At 39.5% G+C, this 16,340-nt stretch overlaps 1 protein-coding gene across 1 annotated transcript in view; it reads left to right on the top strand.

The window, feature by feature from the left end:
- iars1 (isoleucyl-tRNA synthetase 1) overlaps positions 1-1,257 on the top strand; it is a 103,588-nt gene extending 102,331 nt beyond the window's left edge. The window contains exons 30-34 of the mRNA XM_039770865.1: positions 21-129; positions 205-330; positions 405-548; positions 630-782; positions 854-1,257. Coding sequence (XP_039626799.1) covers positions 21-129; positions 205-330; positions 405-548; positions 630-782; positions 854-936 — 615 coding nt within the window. The 3' untranslated portion in view covers positions 937-1,257. The remainder of the gene's footprint in view (positions 1-20; positions 130-204; positions 331-404; positions 549-629; positions 783-853) is intronic.
- The last annotated feature ends 15,083 nt before the right edge of the window (positions 1,258-16,340 follow it).

The following is a 16,340-nucleotide window of genomic DNA, read 5'->3' on the forward strand; positions in this document are numbered from 1 at the left end:
TTCATTGATGCTTCTTCCAGCTAAAGGGATCCGATCTGCACTTGTGCCTTGTAAAAGGTACTTCAGAAGGAAGCACCTCAGGACCTTCTCCAGTCTGTGCCTACGTCAATGTGAAAAATGGGGAAAGAGGTAAGCAGGTAACAGAGGGACTAGAAGCTGTGTGAAACTGTCCGTCCATTAATTATTTGTCATTGTTATTTGTAGGAGGGGTCCTGCTACTGGAGAATCCAAAGGGTGACAATCAGATGAACTATCTTGGCCTGCGTACTGCCTGTTGTAGAATATTTGAGCTTAATAGCCAGGGAATGGCTATTTTTGTTGGGCACACTAGTAAGTCTTGTTAATGGAGTTCTGCTTCTTGACTGCCATTGGCCTTGGTTCTAATAAATGTGTCCCACTTTCAGAACTAAACAGCAAAACAGATCTGTTAGCCCTAAATGGGCAAACACTGTACATCTCCTCTGGAGCATCCCAGGTTGACCTCTTCTCTGCAGAGCCACCTTTCTGTCGCTACATAAACCTTAAACTGCTCAATTCAAAACCACAAGGTAAAATGTATCTGCTCACAAGCAAGGCACCCAGTGGAGTAGAACCCCTGCTTATTCTGTGGCTTTTTTAATTGCTTTCAGAATGTCAGAGTGGCTTCCTTGGAACACTTTTGCTAGAAAACCCTCTTGGCCAGAGCAAGCTGACATACAGTTGTCTACTTCATGAAGCCGCAAGGCTGTTTGGTCTGCGTGGCCGGCGACTCCGACTGTACCTGGATGAGGCTTTGACTGAAGGTAATTGACTACACCTTTCCCCTAATCTCTATGTGCTCATCCATTTTGTTGACAGTGTTTTTGTTTTTCAGAGGTTCTGCTGAACAGCTCACTGGAAACTCTAGATGCTAAGATGGTTTATGTTCACGTTCTTCCCACAACAGCAGAGGCCTGAATATCACATGAAGTACACTTTGCCTTTTTCCCCTGAAACCTCTTGCCTGGTTTGGATGCTTGTGGATATTCCTTGTTTGTTTTCAGATTTGTGTATTACTGGCATTTCACCTGTGGGAATGATGAGCTTGCAGCTTACTTAAAGCACTATATAGGTTGTTCACTTTTTAAAATGCTTAAAAAAGGATTTTCTGTTGTACCTACAGTAACATTGCTTACAAAGTACTATCTTATGTAGTAGGCATGGAGGTTGGAAGAGTCTGTATTTCTGTTTGTGGTAATTTGCTATTCTTGAATAAACCACATACTTTATGGGATCTACGATGTGGTGTGCAGTGTGATTTTTACAACATGTTACAACCTTTTCGATTCACATGTTATCTCTTGGAAATCATTTCTTTTAGTCTTAGAAGACACTGACTGCCTGTATACTTGCTAAATCTTTTCTTTTACTGTCATCTCAATTTTTACTCCCTACTTTTTAGAAGCACATTAGTGAGGGATTGAAAATATGTAGCTGTCAAATTCAATAACTCTTGAAAAAGCTTCCTGGGTTTTTTTGATTAATTGTTAATCACCAATGAAGTGCCAAGTGTATATACAGTATACTTTGATGAAGTATTCAGTCCACAAGCATTATCTCTCTTAAATAATTGTGCAGAAAAGACTAATTTTAACTTGGTTAATTATCAGTTTTGCCCTCAACTATGGTGGCAATTAAATAATTAGATAAGGCTCTCACTTTATTTTCCTTATCTTTCTCTGTAGGAGATTGTCTCTGGCCATTACACTTACAGTGCCTTGGGAAATTATTAATCTTATTTGGTGTTTGTCTTGTTTTGTCGCATTACAAACTGACATTAAAATGGATTTTTGGTGGGTTGGCACCATTTAATTTACGCAACTTGCTTACCACTTTGAAGGTGAAAAATATTTTTTATTAAGACACAAACATTAATTAAGACAAAATAGAACTCATGAGTGTGCATAGCTATTCACCCCCCAAAGTTTATACTTTGTAGAGCACCCATTTTCTGCAATTACAACTGCACATCTCTTGAGGAATGTCTCTATTAGCTTAGCATGTCTAGCCATTTGGATTTTTTCCCATTCCTCAAGGCAAAGCTGCTCTAACTCCTTCAAGTTAGATGGGTTACATTGGCGTACAGCAGTCTTCAAGTCATGCCACAGATTCTAAACTGGTTGAGTTGTGGAATTTCACTACGTCATTCCAAGAAATTTAAATGCTTCCCATTTCTATACAATTCATTGGAGACTGGTGAATTGTGAGCATCCTGTCCAGAAACAGTCCCTGGCTTCTGACAAGTGCTGTTCTTGTTCACCAACTAAGTTTAGGGTGCGGCCCGAGGCAGTGTGGCTACTGTTTTGGCATTTTTCACACTTCTGCATGATTCACTGTACTGAGGTTTTGAATGGCAAGCAGACAGTGTGGTATAGTGTTTAAAGTTTTGGAATACAAACCTTGAGACTGTGGGTTCAAATCCTGCTACTGACATTGTGTAACCAAGAGTCACTACACCTGCCTGTGCTTCAACTGGAGTGAAGGAACAAAAGGAATTTGGGCAACTGTATCTCAAATATTGTAAGTCACCTTGGATAATGGCACCAAACAAATGAGTACATGTAAATTAAAATGTAAATAATGATTTTTTTCTATTTACTGTGGTTTGTTTTGTGGAAACTGATGGACCTCATTGAGGGGGCAGGAGAAGTGTTTATTATTATAAATAAATTCAGAAGTGACCCACACATTTCCTACACAGTTGGAGACTGTCAGTGTAATTGGGTGAGTTGGTAATGTAATACACTGCTTAAGCAAAGTTATATTTACAAAGGGAATACATGCATTTTACACAGGTTTTTTTTTCTTGTTAGCAAATTGTTCAAAATTTTTCAATTTGTTTCTTTTGATTTGGTTTGTTTTACAATTCGCAGGAAAAATTTAGCAGTTTAGAATCTGATAGTAACATCCTTCTATATAAAAGTGGTCGGGATTGTCCTTCCGTCCCGCGTGTGCTATGCAGGCGCGGAGTTTCACACACGCCCCGTCCATTTTGTAATGCACAATGGGATTTGTAGTTTCGTTTTTCCAGGTAAAATATGATTTTCTACTCCAGACTGTGCGATTTCTTCTTCTTCTTCTTTCTTACTATATAAAAGCGGTCAGGATTGTCCTTCCGTCCCGTGAGTGGAAAGCGTAGCGGTATTTCGCTTATCACAGACTTACTACTTGTAGCTTGCGGTACGAAGCGACATGATGTGAGCAGAGTTCTGGTTCTCTCATCGTTCCCTTGCTTTTGTGCGCGATGCTCTGAAAAAATAGACAAAATTATGTCTCTGGAAATAATAATGTTGATGGAGTACAAATGACTCACTGCGTAGTAAATATCGGGGGTTCAAAAGGGCGACCTCAATATAGAAAAAAAGTAAAAATTTCATCACAAAAATAACAGAAACTACGAGTATTAAAGTAATACCGCTCAAATGCAATATAACCAAATTAATGAATTTGTATAAAATATCAAATTGATCTACATATTGAATTGCCTTAAGAAGTCGTCAACTTAAAAGGCGGGTCAGCCTAGTCTGAAAATATTTTTTGATGTTGAGTACTTTGACTTTGTGAGCTGTGCAGTGGATTTCTATAAAACACAAAGTTTCTGACCTTTATTCATATAGTTTTAGCTTGTTTTTTTAATGTGTGATTTTTGTTAAATCTCAAGCAGTGAATTAGACACGATTCTTTTTCTTCTTTTTTCCTAAGTTGGATAAAGATTTGTAATGGTTTTATGAAAGTGTTGACTGTGTGTAGGATTGTATATGTAAGCTGAGTTTGCTTGCAGTGTAGTTTATAAGCGCACATCTGAGAAAATACAGTAATGCTAAACTTGACCTCTATCCTTTTTCTCAGTTTCTCCACTGCAACACATGAAATCTAAGCAAGTTAAAGTTTTATTTCAAGCAGTTAAATCTTGACCTTAATATAAGATTTATTGACTTTATCAAGAAATTTGTATTGAAAATTATTTAGCTTATTTTAAGTATTTTTTCTTACCCCATTGTCGATTCTTTTTGCTAAATAAAAGCAAAATGACTCTTGTTTCAAGTTTTATTTTTTGTAGAGCTTGCATATGCATTTCTTGCAGCGTTCACTCTGTATTTTTATTGGGATTTTTGTTCTGCAAGCTTCACTACAAGTATTTTTTGTACAACTACATTTCCAAAAAAGTCAGGACACTGTAAAATTTAAATATAAACAGAATTTGATAATTTCTAAATAATTTAAACACATATTTAACTAAAACAAAGGTGGCATTTTAACCTATTTAGCATTGCATTTTATTCTAAAAAAAAATGTACAAAAGTGTTGCATTTTATTTGGCATGAAAAATTACATTTTTATTAAATTTAAAAAGTATAATAATATGTAATGATGAATAAAATAATATGAAATGAACAATAATGAAAATAATAATAAAAGAAATAATAATACCAGTAATGATGCCAAAACAGTATACAGTGGTTATTCTTTTGCATGTTTGTCACACAAAATGTTTCTGATCATCAAACACATTTAACCATTAGTCAAATATAACACAAGTAAACAGAAAATGCAGTTTTAAATGATGGTTTTATTATTTAGGGAGAAAAAATCCAAACCTACATGGCCCTGTGTGAAAAAGTAATTGCCCCCTGAACCTAATAACTGGTTGGGCCACCCTTAGCAGCAATAACTGCAATCAAGCGTTTGCGATAACTTGCAATGAGTCTTTTCAGCTCTGGAGGAATTTTGGCCCACTCATCTTTGCAGAATTGTTGTAATTCAGCTTTATTTGAGGGTTTTCTAGCATGAACCGCCTTTTTAAGGTCATGCCATAGCATCTCAATTGGATTCAGGTCAGGACTTTGACTAGGCCACTCCAAAGTCTTCATTTTGTTTTTCTTCAGCCATTCAGAGGTGGATTTGCTGGTGTGTTTTGGGTCATTGTCCTGTTGCAGCATCCAAGATCGCTTCAGCTTGAGTTGACGAACAGATGGCCGGACATTCTCCTTCAGGATTTTTTGGTAGACAATAGAATTCATGGTTCCATCTATCACAGCAAGCCTTCCAGGTCCTGAAGCAGCAAAACAACTCCAGACCATCACACTACCACCACCATATTTTACTGTTGGTATGATGTTCCTTTTCTGAAATGCTGTGTTCCTTTTATGCCAGATGTAACGGGACATTTGCCTTCCAAAAAGTTCAACTTTTGTCTCATCAGTCCACAAGGTATTTTCCCAAAAGTCTTGACCATCATTGAGATGTTTCTTAGCAAAATTGAGACGAGCCCTAATGTTCTTTTGCTTAACAGTGGTTTGCGTCTTGGAAATCTGCCATGCAGACCGTTTTTGCCCAGTCTCTTTCTTATGGTGGAGTCGTGAACACTGACCTTAATTGAGGCAAGTGAGGCCTGCAGTTCTTTAGACGTTGTCCTGGGGTCTTTTGTGACCTCTCGGATGAGTCATCTCTGTGCTCTTGGGGTAATTTTGGTCGGCAGGCCACTCCTGGGAAGGTTCACCACTGTTCCATGTTTTTGCCATTTGTGGATAATGGCTCTCACTGTGGTTCGCTGGAGTCCCAAAGCTTTAGAAATGGCTTTATAACCTTTACCAGACTGATAGATCTCAATTACTTCTGTTCTCATTTGTTCCTGAATTTCTTTGGATCTTGGCATGATGTCTAGCTTTTGAGGTGCTTTTGGTCTACTTCTCTGTGTCAGGCAGCTCCTATTTAAGTGATTTCTTGATTGAAACAGGTGTGGCAGTAATCAGGCCTGGGGGTGGCTACGGAAATTGAACTCAGGTGTGATACACCACAGTTAGTAATTGCCCCCATGTTAAAAAATAACCTATTTCACACAGGGCCATGTAGGTTTGGATTTTTTTTCTCCCTAAATAATAAAAATCATCATTTAAAAACTGCATTTTGTGTTTACTTGTGTTATATTTGACTAATGGTTAAATGTGTTTGATGATCAGAAACATTTTGTGTGACAAACATGCAAAAGAATAAGAAATCAGGAAGGGGGCAAATTGTTTTTCACACCACTGAATAATCTCAAAATGAGTCCTTTGAATGGAAAATCTTAAAGCATGGTGAAAGACACAATCCAAAGTCACAGTCGGGACAATAATAGCGTGTTTCTTTTTGGATTTTCTTTCCAGATTCATCAGTTTTTGAACAGCACCCTTCACAGATTGGATTCTGTTTTATTTTGTGTTGGAGGTATATAATCAATAAAAAGTCTACCAATAAGACAGTTTGGATTGGTCTGTGATATGCCAGGTCGACTGTGTCTCTTTGGTGGTAGTGTGGACGGTGGATATGCTGCAATGATTTGTTCTACAAGCTGGCATGTAAAGTTGGAATAAGAAACAGTTTTGCCAGCTTGTTGTTTTTATAACACAAATGCATTCCAAATACACTATTACCAGATGACAAAATATCTTTTTGTAGTACTTCTTTTGTTGCCTCCACATAATGAGATAGAAAGTCAATTCTTGATTCGCACAATCTATGCTGGCCAACATGTTATTGTAATTGACCACAGCTCAACACTTCGTAATCCTGTATGTTGCCTTTTTCCTGTACAGTGACTAAAAAGGCAAACATCTTTCTTGTCCTTCCATTTCAGCGCAAGCACTTAACCCCTTTGCCAAACTACTAGCGCACCTTGCTAAAAGTTAGCTCTGCCAAAGTCTTCAGGCATGCCATGACCATTAGGACGCACTGTTTCCTATGTGTCAGTCTTTCTTTGCAGCAAGATGTAATAGTTCTAGTGAAATATAAAAATTGTCAATGGTTACACAGTAACCGTGATCCAGCAGAGCATCTATCAAAGTCCACACTGATGACATAGCAGTGTCGTACTGATTGTATTTCAGATCAAACATTGTTCCTTTCACTGTGTACAGAACCAAATTCTAAATGCATCCCATTGTAGATTACAAAACTTGTAAAGCTTTATGGCAAAACTTGCTCTTTTTGACGGGATGTACTGCATCCATGACAGTCTACCTTTATAAGCCATGAGTCTTTCATTGATGTTGACATTGTGGTCCAGAATGTAAATGCTCTGAAAATTTTACTACAATCACCTGGTATACCTCCCAGATTTTCTTCATTTTGGGTGGTAGGTAAGCAGTAGTTTTGGCTGAAAAAGACCTGTTCACCAAGTGAGCTATGAGGAATTTTTGAAGGAGCTGAACCATTTCAGTTTAAGCAACTATGAAAGTAAGAGGGTATGTGATAGGCATGTTTAAAATTATGAACTGAATCAATGTAGTGGATACCAGCTGTTCTTCTAAAATACATTCTTCAACAAGAGCACTGGTACACACTCGTGAGGCAAATTTTGCACAAATATTATATTAAATAATATATAAAGTTTCACTTCACATAAAATACATATGGAAAACTTACAACTTGTGTGGTAGACTTTAGGGAACTTCAAATCAGGATTCAATGATATTTTGAAGCATTTAGGCAACTATTATCGGCAAGTTTTTTTGGGCTGAATGACCCGTTCTCATCAAACTTATCCCAAGTTGTAAAGCAGTGGTCTCAAACTCAAATTGGCTTTGGGCCACTGCTGGTATTGTCATGTCATACAGGGGCCACATAAATGTTCAAGTACATCAAGAGATAGTAATATTCTTTATATCTGTTTTTATTTCCATTACTAACATATTTTTTCAAAATGCAAACTGTACTCTACATACATTACTTTTAAATGTGCAATTATTTTTTCATTAAATTAACTTAAATAAACAAAATTTTGCATTAACCTGAAACATGGAATACCTGAATACATTTGAACGTCTATTCTATTTCTGTCCAAAAATCTGGCAGCATTTCTGCTCACACAGCCTTGTCACATTTGCTCTAATGGAGTTTACAGTGGAAACTCTGAGTACAGCTTCAAGATTAGCATCAGTAAACCTACACCTGTACTTGTATTTATTAAAGTTCATAGTTGAGAAAAGCTTCCCTCACAGATATGCGCTTCCAAAAAGGCACATTACCTGACTGAACGTTTTGGACAGCTCTGGAAAGGATGGAGGTAATTATCTCAGTAACTGCCCAGTTAAGTCTGCTTTTCCATGTGCCTCTCTGAACTTAGATTTTAGCTTACTATTGCACAGCAAGTCAATAAGTTCCATTTGGAACAAACTTGAAACCCTCTCCACATCAACTAAAAAGAGGTCTGTAAACAGCTGGAAGGTGGTGCTGTGAGACCTAAAGTCAGCAAAATGGTTGAGCGAATTCCTGCAGTAGGTTTTCAATAGCAGATGTATATGTATCATTGCTGAATGCTGTGCCATTCTCCAAACAAGAGATCTACATGTTGGGAAATGAGTGAGATTTTTGGTAGAAAGCTGTGTTATCCATAATTTCAATTTTGTGGTAAAGGCTTTCACACATTCATAAGCTGCTGTGATGAGCTGATCAGGGCCCTCGAGCTTTAAGTTAAGTATGTTCAGCTCCTGTGTAATATCCGTTATGTCAGTCAGTTCCATGACCCATTGTGGATCTTCCAACTCGGGGACATCCATTCTGCCATCTACCATAAAATGTTTCACCTCTGTTCTCAATACAAAAAATTTCTTCAGGATATTTCCCCAACTGAGCCAGTGCACCTCAGTAAATTCTCACTGAATTTCTTCTAAAAAAGCTCTGAACTGGTGATGCTGTAAACTCCTTGACCTGATGTAATTAATATATTTTGGAACAACAGACACGACATGTTCAGATTTTAAGCATTTGCTGCACAGTGCTTGTTGATGAATAATGAAGTGTAAAACTACTGCTGGATCAGCTTTTTCCTCTTCTAATTTTTTTAACCAATCCTACCAGTCCATTTTGTTTGCCTATCATGGATGGGGCTCCATCTGTAGTGATGCCTACCAGTTTGTTCCATTACAAGCCAGCATGCTCAATCGCATCAGACAGAAACTGATATGTATCATATGTTTGCCTGTGGTATGGCGGTGCATCAGACATAAACTTAGCAATTTTTCAGTCACATCAAAGTGGCAATTAACATCCCTAACGAAAATCACTAGTTGAGCAGTGTCGGTTTTGTTGGTGCTTTTGTCAAGCACCACGGAGTATGCAGTAAAAACTTTAGCTTTCTCGTGTATTTGATTTAAATGTCATTTGATAACTCGCCTGTTCGTTCTGCCTCAGTTTTTGCTGATAAGGAGATATTTTTGAACAAGCCCGTCTTTTCTGAACACAATATTTCAGCAACTTTTAACATACAGTCCTTAAGAAACTGCCTTTCGGTGATTGACTTTCCTGCCTTAGCGATTTACTCACTTATCACATAACTTGCTTCCACTTCACTATCAGCATCCTTCTTTGCTTTGTGAAAAAGACTAATTTCAGGCCTTTGTGTAGCTGCGTAGCTAGTTTTTCCCTCTCTTTGCCCTGATACTTATCATATTGTTCTCCGTGTTCAGTCGAGTAATAATGTTTGAGATTATATTCCTTCAAAACAGCGACTTTTTCATTGCATATAAGACAGGTAGCATTTCCACTGGATTCCACAAAAAATAATGTAATATCTGTCTTTCTTGAAATTGTCTGTGTTCAGCATCCACCTTCCTTTTTGTTTTGGAAAGAGACTTCCTTTTTTTTTTCATTGATTACATGCAAGTCAAGTTTAACAAAACTGGTTTGAAACAAATCAACCCACACCCATGAGAAAAAGAGCTATGTCAGTAGAGTAGCACTTTAATAATAGTAATAGTTTGTAAATAAATAAAGATAGATAGAAAAGAGGGGAGATAATCCACTTTCTCAATTTAAATGCTTATTCTAAAATGTTATTTACCAGATCCTGCCAGGTTTTGAAAAAGTTTTGTACAGATCCTCTAAGTGAGAATTAGATTTTTTCCAATTTTAGATAATATATATCAACAGTTATCCACTGACTTAAAAGATGTGAGTTAGGATTCTTCCAGTCAAGCAAGATAAGTCTGTGTGTCAATAGTGAAGTAAAGGCAATTACAATTTGTTTGTCCTTCTCCACTTTACACCTATCTGGAAGTACACCAAACACAGCTGTTAGTGGATTAGAAGGGATTGTGATGCCCAGGCTGTCTGAGAGGTATTCAAAAATTTTTGTCCAGAATGATGTTAATTTGGTGCACTACCAAAACATATGGCCCAGTGAGGTTGGAATTTGCCCAGGAAACATTTTGGACAATTTTAAATGAGAGAGATGCACTCAATATATAATTTTAAGTTGCACACATGGAGCTTAAGTGAATTCTGTGCATTGCTACCTTCTATTCTTTTTCTGCGATGATGAGTGAGACATCCTTTTTCCACTGTATTCTGGGATCTTTGAAAGGGACGGACTTTAAAATCTTTTTATATATTACAGAGATGCTGTTTGAGTCCTTAAAACTGATCAAAATTTCTTCTGGTATAGAGGTAGGTGGTAGGTGAGGGAAACTGGGTAGATTTTATTTAGCAGAGTTTCTAATTTGAAGGTAGTTAAAGAAATGTGTTGCTGTAAAGTTAAATTTGCAGTGTAATTGTTCGTAGGATGCAAAGTGATTTAATCCTTGATGTTTTCCAGACGTTAAAAACTGTGTACGTTTGAGAGGGTGGAAAAAGGTGGTTATCTTGCAGAGGTGCCACAGATAAAAGCTTCTCTATCTTAAAATACTTCCTACATTGGTTGCATATTCCATAGCCCAGGTCAGCAGAGAGCTGAAAAGACTTCATGCCAGCAAAGCAGTAGGTCCAGATGGAGTATCGCCACGACTGTTGAAGGCCTGTGCGTTGCAGCTGGGGAGTCCACTACAGCGCATCTTCAGCCTGAGCCTGGAAAAGGGGAGACTCCCAAGGCTTTGGAAAACATCTTGCATCACCCCAGTCCCAAAGGTATCATGTCCTGATAAGCTGAATGACTTCAGGCCTGTCACCCTGATGTCACATGTGATAAAGACCATGGAGCAGCTGCTGCTTCACCACCTGAGGCCACACGTCCGCCACGCTCTTGACCCTCTGCAGTTCGCATACCAGCAGAAGGTGGGAGCGGAGGATGCCATCATCTACATGCTACACCGATCCCTCTCTCACTTGGACAGAAGCAGTGGTGCAGTAAGAATTATGTTTCTGGACTTCTCTAGTGCCTTCAACACCATCCAACCTCTGTTCCTTAGGGACCAGCTGACAGAGATGGGAGTAGATTCATACCTGGTGGCATGGATCGTGAACTGTCTTACAGACAGATCTCAGTATGTGCGTCTCGGGAACTGCAGGTCTGACACTGTGGTCAGCAGCACAGGAGTGCTGCAGGGGACTATACTTTCTCCGGTCCTGTTCAGCATATATACATTGGACTTCCAATACAACTCGGAGTCCTTCAGGAGTGGGCAGGAGGAGGAGTATAAGAACCTAATCAAGAACTTTGTTAAATGGTGCGACTTAAACCACCTACAACTGAACACCAGCAAAACCAAGGAGCTGGTGGTGGATTTTAGGAGGCCCATGCCCCTCATGGATCCCGTGATCATCAGAGGTGACTGTGTGCAGAGAGTGCAGACCTATAAATACCTGGGAGTGCAGCTGGATGATAAATTGGACTGGACTGCCAATACTGATGCTCTCTGCAAGAGAGGACAGAGCCGACTATACTTCCTTAGAAGGCTGGTGTCCTTCAACATCTGCAATAAGATGCTGCACATGTTCTATCAGATGGTTGTGGTGAGCGCCCTCTACTACGCGGTGGTGTACTGGGGAGGCAGCATAAAGAAGAGGGATCCCTGACGCCTGGACAAACTGGTGAGGAAGGCAGGCTGTATTGTAGGCATGAAGCTGGACAGTTTGACATCTGTGGCAGAGCAACAGGTGCTGAGCAGGCTCCTGTCAATCATGGAGAATTCACTGCATAAACTGAATAGTATCATCTCCAGACAGAGGAGCAGCTTCAGCGACAGACTGCTGTCACTGTCCTGCTCCACTGACAAACTGAGGAGATCATTCCTCCCCAACACTATGCGACTCTTCAATTCCACCCGGAGGGTAAACGTTAATATTATACAATGTTATTGACTTTTATACTTGCCTTGCACTCTCCACCTTGCATTTTTTTAACTTGCACTGCATTTTTATCACTCTTTAATTAATATTGTTTTTATTAGTATGCTGCTGCTGGGGTATGTGAATTTCCCCTTGGGGATTAATAAAGTATACATCCATCCATCCTGAGTGAGGGAGTTAAGCACAATTGGATTGTTAGTATATTGGCGATGACTTAAATTTATTGGGGTACAAATCAAGGAATATAAAGAAGTACTGCAGGATTTTATTTCTATTGCGGACAAAGCCTGTGTCTGCTCATTTGTGTCAATGTCTAGGTTTTAATAGCTTGTATTTTCTTCCTTAGGTCTTTGTAGGGTTGCCTTTTGAATACGTGGATGTTTTGAATTCCAAATAAATGAGGTTATGGTTGAATCTAATTTCTTAAAAAAATATTTATTCATATATAATGGAATGTTTTTAAATAGAAAACGAAGCTTATGAAGGATATTCATCTTAACAATGTTACTGTAAATCCCCAACGTAAAGCCGCCCCACACTGGAGGCCACCCCATTCTGTAAGCTGCATAAAATGCTCATTGATATTTTAAAACTCTTAAGATAAACTGCCCCATGTTACTAGCCGTGGCTTTACTACTACCCCTACTCTCTTTTCTGTTTCTTTTTCCGGTTTCTTTGTGGTGGTGGCCTGCGCCACCTCCACCTACTCAAAGCTTCATGATGCTCCAACAATGATGGACGGATTAAAAGGCAGAAGTCTACGTGACCATCATCATCATCATCAAGCCCTTCCGTGAGAATCCTAAATCCAAAGAGGACTGTTTCATTTATTTTAGGTAGAATGCCCAGAGGGGACTGGGCGGTCTCATGGTCTGGAATCCCTACAGATTTTATTTTTTCTCCAGCCGTCTGGAGTTTTTGTTTTTTCTGTCCCCTGGCCATTGAACCTTACTCTTATTCGATGTTAATTAATGTTGATTTATTTTGTTTTATAATTGTGTCTTTCATTTTTCTATTCTTTAATATGTAAAGCACTTTGAGCTACTGTTTGTATGAAAATGTGCTATATAAATAAATGTTGTTGTTGTTGTTTACTGAATTTACCAATCCGAAGTAAACGTATCTAATTTGGCATGACCCTGTAGGCATTTGCAACTATATAGTAACATTATAGTTAAGCATGAACAATTAAATTGATAACATTTTGCACTTCCCGATACCATGCCACAACGCAAGTCCTATGCTGCAAAATTTAAGCTCCAGGTCGTTGCTTTCGCAAAAGAAAACAGCAATTGTGCAGCTGGACACCACTTTGAAGTAGATGAAAAACAAGTGAGAAACTGGCGGAAAGATAAGGAAGCTTTGCGTGCGCTTCCACCACATGGGCGTGCAAGGCATACAAGGGAAGCAAAATGGCCAAACTGGAGAAGCACTTAAAGACTGGATTCTTGCGCAGTGTGAGAACAATCGGATAGTTTCGACAATAGCCATCAAATTGAAGGCACGAGAAATGGCGACTGAAATGGCAATTGAAGACTTCAAAGGGGATCATAATTGGGTTTCTTGCATCATGAAACGAAATGGTCTGCCTATCCGAGCCAGAACGACTGTGGGACAGAGACTGCCAGACGATTGGGAGAAGAAACTTGACAGTTTTAGAGAGTTTGTTGGCAAGGAAACCGAAACACTGAAACTAACACCGGATGACATCATCAACATGGACGAGGTCCCGATGCAGATAGATAAAAAGTTGGTAAAAAGTCCATATCAGTAACTACCACAGGTCACAAGCTGACAAGTTTTGCAGTTGTTCTAGCTTGCATGGCAAGTGGCAAAAAGCTGAAGCCATTCGTGATTTTTAAGAGGGTGACAATGCCACAGGAAAAGCTACTCAAGTGTATCAAGGTCTGTGAACAAGAAGGGCTGGATGAATGAAGATGTTATGGTGGAATGGGTGGACAAATGCTACAGAAGGCGGCCTGGAGCTGGATTTTTTAACAAGAAGTCCTTGCTAATTTTCGACTCTATGTCTGCTCATCTGATGGATTGTGTTCAGAAGACCGTGAACAAGGTTGGTGGTCACGTTGCTGTAATACCTGTTGTACTTGCATCAGAAGCGTAACCACATGGGGGGTTGCTGGGGTGTGCACAACCCATCTCAAAACACCCCCACGACAAGCCGTGTCCACCCTGCGAAATGCTCTGTCTGTCCAATGAAAACTCTGGAGAAAAATAACATTTGATTTTCAAAACCGAGTTTCTTTCCAATTAGACAGGCAGTGCAGGCACCGTGCTGCTCACAGTTCACTTCGCCGCACATTTTGCAGCACGTTTTGAAACTGTTGACCGCATTCTTTAATTAAAACAGCGTATACGTACCATTCTTCTTTTATTTTCTGGTTGGTAACACCAAAGGCTATGCATAGGTGGTTTATTAAAAAGCAGACATCTTCAACCTCTGTCCCTCCGCAAGCTGCTGACTCCGCGGTTGAGCCCAGCACCGCTGCTACCAACACGGAGCACAGCGCACCCACATCAGGAACTGATACTCCAAAAGATGTACAGTAGATAAGCCTACACAATCCTCCAACTCTGCACCCGTGTCGGGTACTCCAAACCTCTGCCTTCAACAAAATATACTGTCCGGTCTGCCTGATTTAAATATGGATAGCCCATCCCAGCCCATTTTAATTAATTATTCCAAGCGCGCATTCGAAAAGACACTCAGATGTTTTTGTGCAAGCTGGTATCAGTATCGACCATGGCTTGAATATTTTGTTGTCCGTGATGCCAGCTTTTGCTTTGCCTGCCGCAAATTTAGTGTTTCCAGTTCGGACCGCGAGGACATATTCACCAAACACGGCTACACTAAATGGAAAAAAGCTCTAGAGAAAGACGGTGGCGGCATCCACAAACACACGTCTAGTATCCCGCACGTCAGAGCCATGTCCCCCTTTTATTTACTGAAATTCTTCTGTTTTATATATTGTGAATTTTGGTTAATGTGAATGCAATCATTGTATCTTTTGTATATAGTTCCTGTTTGCCTGTTGTAGCGGGGGAGGGGCTTTAATTAACGTAACACCCATAGGACGCACATGCAGTGTACAGCAGACTCCCGGCAAAAGTTTGATGACGCTTTTGCAGGTAAGGCGCTTCTCAGTACTCTCCGTCTCTCGTGTAAGCTGACAAGTTTTGAATTAGTGTTTTCTGTCTGAAACTGTATGGAAACATCATGTAATATGGTTATTAATGTATTTTGATGTTCTGTTGTCACTTTTGGTCGGCAGAAATGGATTTTAAAAGTGTTTGGTTTAATGGAGATCCAGCCTCATTAGCATATTGTTTGGCTTGCTATAGGAGACTGAGAAAGCGCCTGACGCTGTGTGTGCTGACTGTGCCCCTTACTGCTTGTTTTGTAGAATAAATGGCAGAATACGAATATTGGTGTGTCTGTTTTCCCTTAAAGCATCAGCAACCATTCTAAAGCCGTTACACATGGCAAAAGTATCGGCGCCGGGCAGAGACGGGTGAAAGCATAGTTCAACTACAGGGTCCAACCCAGATAGAAAAGAATAGATATTATGTGAAAAGCATTGGGGAGGCCATTCAGTTCCTTGCCGTCAATGAACTGGCTCTGCATGGTCACAATCACGTAGGGGGGGGGGACTTCCTTAAGTTCTTTGATTACACAATCAAAAAAGATGCCAGACTTGCAGAAACTGTAAAATACATCCCAGACAACGCAAAATACACATCCAATGTAATACAAAATGAAATAATTGAGACTCTTACCAAAATGGTGGTAAAAGATATCAGGACCAAATATGAAAAAGCTGACTCTCCTGGACTTTGCATTAAAAGTGATGGTACCAGGGATCGCTGTAACATTGAGAATTTGACTGTAGTGATTAGATTCGTCCAGAACTCCATCCCTGAATAACACCTGATTGGCTTAATTGAACTGAATCAGCTTCATGCTGAATATATTTGTAACCAAATCCTGTCACATCTCTTTGAGCTCTGTACAGCCCATACAATTTAGTGTGTCACTGTTTTGATGGTGCTTCTGTCATGTCTGGGGCAAGGCGTGGTGTCCAGGCTTTGTTACAAAACAAAGTTGGTAAGTACATTCCATATGTACACTGCTACAACCATCAGCTCCATTTAGCAGTGATACATGCAATGGAATCAGAACCTCTGGCTAAGAAGTTCTTTGACTGGTCAAATTCATTGAACACATTTTGTCACAGACATTATGTTTCACACACATATGATAC

Source organism: Polypterus senegalus, chromosome 12 (assembly GCF_016835505.1).
Source record: "Polypterus senegalus isolate Bchr_013 chromosome 12, ASM1683550v1, whole genome shotgun sequence".
Lineage (NCBI taxonomy): Eukaryota > Metazoa > Chordata > Cladistia > Polypteriformes > Polypteridae > Polypterus > Polypterus senegalus.